This window comes from Silene latifolia, chromosome 7, assembly GCF_048544455.1.
Source record: "Silene latifolia isolate original U9 population chromosome 7, ASM4854445v1, whole genome shotgun sequence".
Taxonomy (NCBI): Eukaryota; Viridiplantae; Streptophyta; class Magnoliopsida; order Caryophyllales; family Caryophyllaceae; genus Silene; species Silene latifolia.
The window spans coordinates 123095436-123103130 of NC_133532.1; the positions used below are offsets into that span (position 1 = coordinate 123095436).

At 38.9% G+C, this 7695-nt stretch overlaps 1 protein-coding gene and 1 long non-coding RNA gene across 5 annotated transcripts; both read left to right on the forward strand.

The window, feature by feature from the left end:
- LOC141590686 (putative protein FAR1-RELATED SEQUENCE 10) lies at window positions 1–2379 on the forward strand. The gene is made up of 2 exons (XM_074411254.1): window positions 1–48; window positions 601–2379. Exons 1-2 carry the CDS (start codon window positions 1–3, stop codon window positions 2377–2379), a joined length of 1827 nt encoding a protein of 608 aa, XP_074267355.1.
- Window positions 2380–3547: 1168 nt separating this feature from the next.
- On the forward strand, window positions 3548–5760 carry LOC141592915 (uncharacterized). 4 transcript variants are annotated; one of them, XR_012521257.1, is made up of 4 exons: window positions 3548–3840; window positions 4509–4596; window positions 4842–5193; window positions 5296–5760. It is a non-coding gene; the product is annotated as an uncharacterized LOC141592915 (long non-coding RNA). The 4 variants fall into 4 exon arrangements; XR_012521255.1 differs by having other exon boundaries at window positions 3562–3840; window positions 4842–4934; window positions 5077–5760; XR_012521256.1 differs by having other exon boundaries at window positions 3564–3840; window positions 4842–4934.
- The last annotated feature ends 1935 nt before the right edge of the window (window positions 5761–7695 follow it).

Here is a 7695-nt window from a genome sequence, read left to right on the forward strand (position 1 = left end):
ATGTCAAACAACGAGCAATCCACATCAAATGCTAACAACGAATCTGAGGTACGTAATTACACAATCTATTTTCATTTCAATCGATTTAGTATGATTATTGAATTAGATGTTAAGTTGATATATTGAATTACATGTTAAGTCTTCATAGAATTAGGATGAATGGAACAAACACGCCCAAACCCGTCGAAAATAGTTGTAGTCGTGTATATGGACGTGCAAACTCAAAGTCCCCCATGGTGATGGACGTGCAAACTCAAAGTCCCCCATGGTGATGGACGTGCAAACTCAACGTCCCTCATAGACTAGGACGTGTACATTCAAAGTTCGTCATGAACAGGGACTTTGAATTTCAATGTCCACCATGGACAGACTTTGAAACACAAAGTTCATCATGGGGAGGGACGTGTACTATTCACGTCCATGCTAGGTTGGGACGTTGAATGTTCACGTCTGTCATGGTGATGGACTTTGAGTTTCAAAGACCGCTCCTGGTTCAGACTATTAAATTGTTTTTTCTTCATTTTATTTTCTTTTTTTCGTAAGTTTAGATATTTTTACATAGTTTAGCATGTAATCATTATTAATTTTGTGTTTTAACAGGATTCATTTGAGAAATTTGGTGGAAACGATGTTAATTACAACCACCTATTTGAGACGGTTACATGTTTTGCGAGTCGGGATGAGGCGTTTGAGTGGGCTCAGAAAATAGCTTTTAATAACGGGTTTGCCTTAATAAAAGCATCAAATGGGGCCAAAAATCGTAAACAACCCGAGTTGCTAGGCTCTTACTTTCGTTGTTCAAGGTACGGCCGAACTAGAAAGAAGATCGATCCCGATATTCCCGAGAAGCCTAAGAAGAAAGGGACACCTAAGTGTGAGTGTTTGTTTCGGGTTCGAGCCGTTCAGAACCGGGCTAATGATATAAATGGAAAGGAGTTGATTGTTTGGAACATTTTGACCTCAGAGAAAGGTGGATATCACAACCACAAAGTAACAAAGTACAAAGACGGTCATAGGCATTTTGCTGGTTTGAATGCCGAAGAGAAAGAGTTCGTGAGGCAACAAGTCCGGGCGTCGATTCCCCCGAGAGATATTAAAAATGGTATTCATCAAAGAACTCCCGATAAACCTCAACCTACAAGCACCCAAATTTATAGTGCGGTTAACAAGTTTCGGCGTGAAGTTAGAGGAACACGCAATACCGCTCGACAAATGTTGGTTGTAGCCGTTGCTGCTAATTATGTGGAATGGCACAAAACAGATTCCGAGACAAAGGAGCTTAGTCATGTTTTTATGGCTCATCCGGAAGCGGTTAAACTGTTCCGTGCTTATCCACATGTGGTTCTTATTGACTCGACATACAAGACAAATGTTTACAAAATTGCTCTTGTTGAGGTTCTTGGTGTAACACCGTGTGGTTCTTCCTTCTTAATTGCTACGGTGCTCCTTCCGTCAGAGTCGGAAGACGATTATGGGTGGATGTTGTTGAGATTAGGGGAGCTACTAAGTTGTACGGGTTCATCTATTTATGCCTTTGTCACTGATCGGAAGATGGGTTTGATCGCCGCTCTTGAGTCCCTTCATCCTAGCACTCCTCACCTTTTGTGTCGTTGGCACATTAATCGTGCTATGGAGAAACAAGCACTCTCAAAGGAGAATTTGATGTGGTACAAAGATATCATAATGCACAGTCCAGAAAGCGGTTGGTACCGCGTGATCAATGCATCCATCATTGATGAGTTTAGGAGCACTTGGGAATGTTTTAGTGAAAAGTGGGAAGAGATGGCGCTTTATGTGATCAGTACATGGGGTAAATACAGGAAGAAGTTCGTGAACTGCTATACAAACCAATACTTTCATCTCGGAAACACGGCAACTTCCCGAGTAGAGTCCTCTCATTCACTTTTAAAAGCTTGGTTGAAGAGTAATAACCTAAACTTTGACACTATGTGGTTCCGTATTCATTCCATGCTTGAAGCGCAACACTCGAAGATTAGATATGAGCTAGAGGTTTCGAGGAGTAGGCCGCGAAATGGAGATCGTGTATTTTCATTGTTGCAAGGAAATGTGTCTATCAATGCCATTGAGATAATGGAAGAAGAGATTAAGAGAGGGATAGAGCTCGGGAATGTGTTGGAAGAGCATTGTGGATGTGTGCTAAGGGTTACTCATGGATTACCTTGTACTTGTGCATTGATCCAGTTGCAAAGAACGGGTAAGAGGGTCCATATTGAAGATGTTCACGCTTTTTGGAGGACCTTGGAGTACGACAATGTTGGTGTACCACCCAAGACCGATGATGATGAGTTGGAGAAGTTGTTTGAAGAAGCTAGAGCTTGTGACCCGGCGAAGAAACGGGTAATCATTGAGAAATTGTGAGACGGTCTTCACCCGGAAGACGAGGAAGTTAAACTACCTCCTGTTAGAGAAAACCCCAAAGAGAGACCGAGGGGTTCTACTACCGGGAACAAGTCGGGATTTGAGCATGCAAGGAAGAAGGCTGCGAAAGTTTCTACTCCTGCGACGACATTTGTTCAACATACGGTGGGTGATTTTGATCAAGGACCGGTTGGTGCACCATTGGAGTCCGGCTACACTAAGGGATTTTTGTCAACTTGGACTAAAAAGTCCGGTCAAACCGCTCTTTCAAAACTATCTCGACATCACTCAAACCCCACTCCAAATCAGGAGAATCACCATAAGACAGCTTATAACCCAAGGCCGGCTTAGCCGGACGATAGTCAACAGTCGAGAACCGCATAGAGTTCGGGATAACCTGAACATACCCGTACTGACGGAGACACCTATCAGGCTGGTACGGCTCTACTATATCCAAAAACCTAATCAAGCCCGAGTAGAGCGAAATACTGCAAGCCATGTGAGGACTAACACCATAAGGGAGCCACGTCACGTGCTCCGCCCTAAGCCCGTCCAACCTCTGCCTGTGCTGCTCTAACAACCGAACATCTCCCTTAAACCTAGGAAGCCGTGACCAAGCCTTGACAAGTGGTCTCCCCTCGACATAATATCCGGAGTGTGGTCGGAACATGGGAAAGTACTCATATATCCAAGCCTGAAGTAACGGTAGATAACCGCTAACACCCTGGCCCTCCCTACGCGAAGCCATCCCCAACTGTCGATACAAGTAGGCCAATGTCGCGGCCCCCCAAGCATACGTGCCGATATCACTCAACTGATCATACAACGGCAACATATATACGGGCAATAACCCTATCACTAGACTCTCTCCATAACACCGTCACGGACCTTTATCTTACTTATCTTCTCTAAAGCACCTGGTCTCTCGTAACACGTGATCCACGATCTCATTCCCTGACCGGTCCAACTACCATAAGCTACGTGGCCACCAAAGCTACGTAGGACGCTAAGGACACTCGGACCACCCTCAACCGGACCCGTAAGATGCCAAGAATTATCCTGAGTCTTTGTCTTCTTCCTCCCCGTGCTACTAAATGAACCGTCACCAAGCGGCACATATCGACCTCTACCATCCCGTGCCACCTTCTTAGGTGGTAGTACGCACTACTAGAAAAATGAGCTATTAAGGCGCTTATCATAAAAGTGCTGAAATCGTTTAAAATAGGGGAAAATTTACGCACAATTCATTAGCGCCTCTTAATAGTGCCAAAAGAAATTAAAAAACCAAATTCATTTCCCTCTTTCTAGACTATAAGCGACGACTCAGTGCAAGTTATCATTCTAATTTTCTCAGAAAAAAAATACCCTAAAAGAAAAACCTCCACCATAATTCATCCTCTGCCGAAATTATGGCATAATTGGCAAGCGAAGAATTGAAATTCTCATCAAAGTCATAATCAGGTATGAAATTCTTTTCTTATGTTTTTGTTATTTAATTAATTTGATTCTCTTGTTCAGTTTTATTCCTCGCAAAATTGGGGCTTTATTTTGTTTTAGGGAGAATTAGCATGTCGATTGGCTCTCTTTGTTTCAAGTAAATCTACCGAGTTATAAGAAAATCGCACTTTCATGCTTAAATGGGTACAGTTATGCAGTGTTTTATCACATTTTGGTATTGTCCTTTGTTTTAATAATGGTTAATTGGCTAAGATAAACTTGGTTTGATTGGAATTTGGATTTGAATTTGAATTTGGTGATGTATAAGTCTGGATCTAGTCTAATTGAAGTCAATTTAGGTTTGGATTTTACTTGATTGAACTAGATTTCTGTTTTGTTAAACTAGGAGTTCGCTTGATTTAAGTCTATTTAGGTTTGGATTATAAAGGTTTAAGGTTGTACTTTTATGGAGATTTCAAGTCGTTCACCTGGTACCATGAAATACTGGATGAGTATGATGCATTAGTCAACTAGTTGTTATACGATGAAAGATTCTAAGTTTGTTGAACAAACCAATTGTAAATTTTAAATCCTTCTTGTTCTAACCTTAGCCAGGCACTAATATACCATTTTTTTCTCTGCTTTGGATTATGTTATTTGGTTTTCATGGTAATCTATTTGGGTTACTTCAGGGAAATGGACGAGGTGTATGAGCAGGTTTGAGGGTATTCTGTCATAATGTGGAAAGTGAGTCACAAAATGATGAATTCCATCGGAAAGGTTAGTGAAGACTAAAAAGAATGATTGTTGCATATAATTGAATGTTACTTGAACGAATACTTTTGTTAGTTTTATGTCTAATTTTAGATATTTACAAGATGATTGTGATATATAGCTATGACCAAAATGTTACTGACATGTCAAATTGTTTATTCTTATGTACACAATTAAATGATGATCAATCATACATAGATTGTTGCGGAGTAATTTTTTAACTTGAATGATTGATCTATTTGTCTTAACAGGTTAATAATGGTAGAAGAACAAAATAATCACAGTTGAAGATGATTGTGATGCATATAAGGCTTGACTTCTATATTAGCGTTATCTATTAGTTGGTAAGCCTTTATTCTCCCTTTTAGTTTGTTTAGCTCCCTTAGTTTGACTCGACACTAGTTGAACTCAAAATTATATATGGTGCCATTAAATATGTGTTTTAGTTGACTAGTTTTTTGTATTCCAACCCATTTTTCCCTGAAGGTGGTCCGTCAAGCGTTGAGGTGATGATTACATTTGCTTATCAATAAGCTTCAATTCTAATATGTACTCTTTAACTATGCCACTAAGATACTATGAGAACGTTAGATAAGTATTTCTGTAATGTGACATTCCTAAATTATTACTTTTCAATGTAGCATTCTAAATTTTGTTATTGAGACGAACGCAACAATTATACTGACATTTACCATTTGATTACAGGTTATTGTTAAAGACGCTAAACAAGTGACTCAATTGTTCGAGGTCTTAAGCCCCTGTCTCTCTCTTAATACCTACTTCTAGATGCTTTGAAATATTCTTTTTTTTTGCTTTTCCGTTGTTCCTTTGCCCTTTAGGTGCAATTCCTTTCTAGAAGACACTGGAAGAGACCGTAGTGCTGCAGCTGGAAAAAAAATCGATACAGATATTGCCTTGATGGATTGTGCTAGCTAGTTCCCGATGCCCCGGAAGATGGAATATTACCTCTTATTATAACAACCCTCTATACTAAGAGTGATGTTCGGGGGCTTAAAAAATAGTACTCGTTAAAATTTAGTACCTACACTATCAAATTCTTGTATTGGTGTTTCGTTCAAATATTTTATTTTTTATTACTTTAATGTATAGATTGGAATATGTATTTGACACTATAATGTTTTTATTATATTGAAGTGAATATATATTTCAGCACACAATTCGTATCTCGGCATTATGCTTAATATTTAGTAATGCTCAAATGTCTTATGTGTGCTTCGAAGTAAGTGGTTCATATGATAAGATATACAAGTAGATAATGAAGATACTCTACAAAGGCGATGCTAATACATAACGGCGCTAACAAGCGTCACTGAATCATTATATATAGTGCGTCAATTTTGGCGGCGCTTTTTTTAGCTTTACCGACGCACCGGAGAAGCGTCGCTAAAAGTGCTAGCGGCACAGGCAAAGTCGACGCTTTTCATAGCGTCGGTAAAACCCATTGCAGCGCTATTTAGCGTCGGGAGATGCTGAAAAAAAGCGTCGCTAAACCCCTATCTTGTAGTAGTGACGGCGGCCTCCTCGTCAAGAAAACGAGAGTCATCGTCCTACTCCTCATCATCATCATCTTGCTCAACCACATGGTCAAAATGCTCTTCCTCCTCAACATCAGAATCGGCTAATGGCTGCCTAAAAAACGCACTTGCTAAATCCATCTCGGTCATAACGGGCTCGGGAGTAGCGTCGGGAGTAGGGTCAACACAAGGGCGTATTTCGATGCCCTTACCCCTACCCCTACCCCGACCACGACGAGGAGCTAACGGTAAAGGGATACGCCGCTTAGAGCTCGTTACTCTTCGATCTTTCGTACGACCTAGTGAAGTCATAATGTAATCTTCGATGTTCGACATCTGCATTTTCGAGATTAAAAAGTTAGTTAAATAAAATAAAAACAAGTTTTCATAAAAAAATAGCATAAAATTAACAACTTCTAATAAAAAATAAATATAAATTTAACGATTATAAGTAAAATACACAACTTCTAAAACAAGAAAAATAAAAATTGCACATTAAAATAAAAATTATCAACTTTAAATACAAAATAAATACAAATTACACATTTAAATACAAAATTAACAACTTTTAATTTAAAAAAAATATAAATTCACTACTACAAATCCAGGCAACTACAACGCCCCTTTAACAACGATTATTCACGAAAATCACAATAGACGTTGTAGAATGTATGGCACGAATTTTACTAAAATCAATTACAACGGGTATGGTTATAAAAACCGTTGTTATTAGTTTTAACAACGGGTCACACATGCACAACCGTTGTTAATAATTTGGCGCAAAATTGGCGCAAAGTTAGTGAAAAGTAATCACAACGGTTATTTTTGAAACCCGTTGTTAAAACTTATTTAACAACGGGTGTTTTTTACAACCGTTGTTAAAACATATTTCACAACGGTTGTTGTTTAATAACCGTTGTCAATACCTTCCATACTATAAACCACACAAACACAAGTCTGCTGCAGCCACAAAACACAACCCTTAATACACAAACACAAACACAGCAGACAAACAAACACAAAACACATACACACTCTCTTTCTCTCTTTCTCTATTTCTCTCTTTCTCATCGTCGCTTTATCTTCTCGCCGTCACCGTGATTTCATCGTCTATTACGTTCGTATTTATCGTAAATCTCGCCGTCCTTTATTAGTTTCATCGTCATTATTTTCTTTTTCTATTTATTTCTTTTGCATGTATGTGTTTTTATCGACCATTATGTTATTTGTTTAAGTATTGTTCGCATAATTAGTTACTAAAACAATGAAGAAGCAAGATGAAGAAGTAAGATAAACATAATTAATATATATATATATATATATATATATATATTTATAAATACATAAATTAAAAAAAAAAATTACATATGTAAAAATGCAATTCTTATATTTTCATGGAGGATCTTATTGTGCTCTATCGTATCCGTCCTCTCCTCCTTGGCTATTTGGAGGTTCCGTTCAGCGATTGCTATATCGTCATATAGCCGCAAATCGCTCTCTTTGCTCCGTCAAGCCATCTTCTTTGGCGTGCTTCAGTGCGGATCGAGCTTCCGCAAGGTAGCTCCTGAAA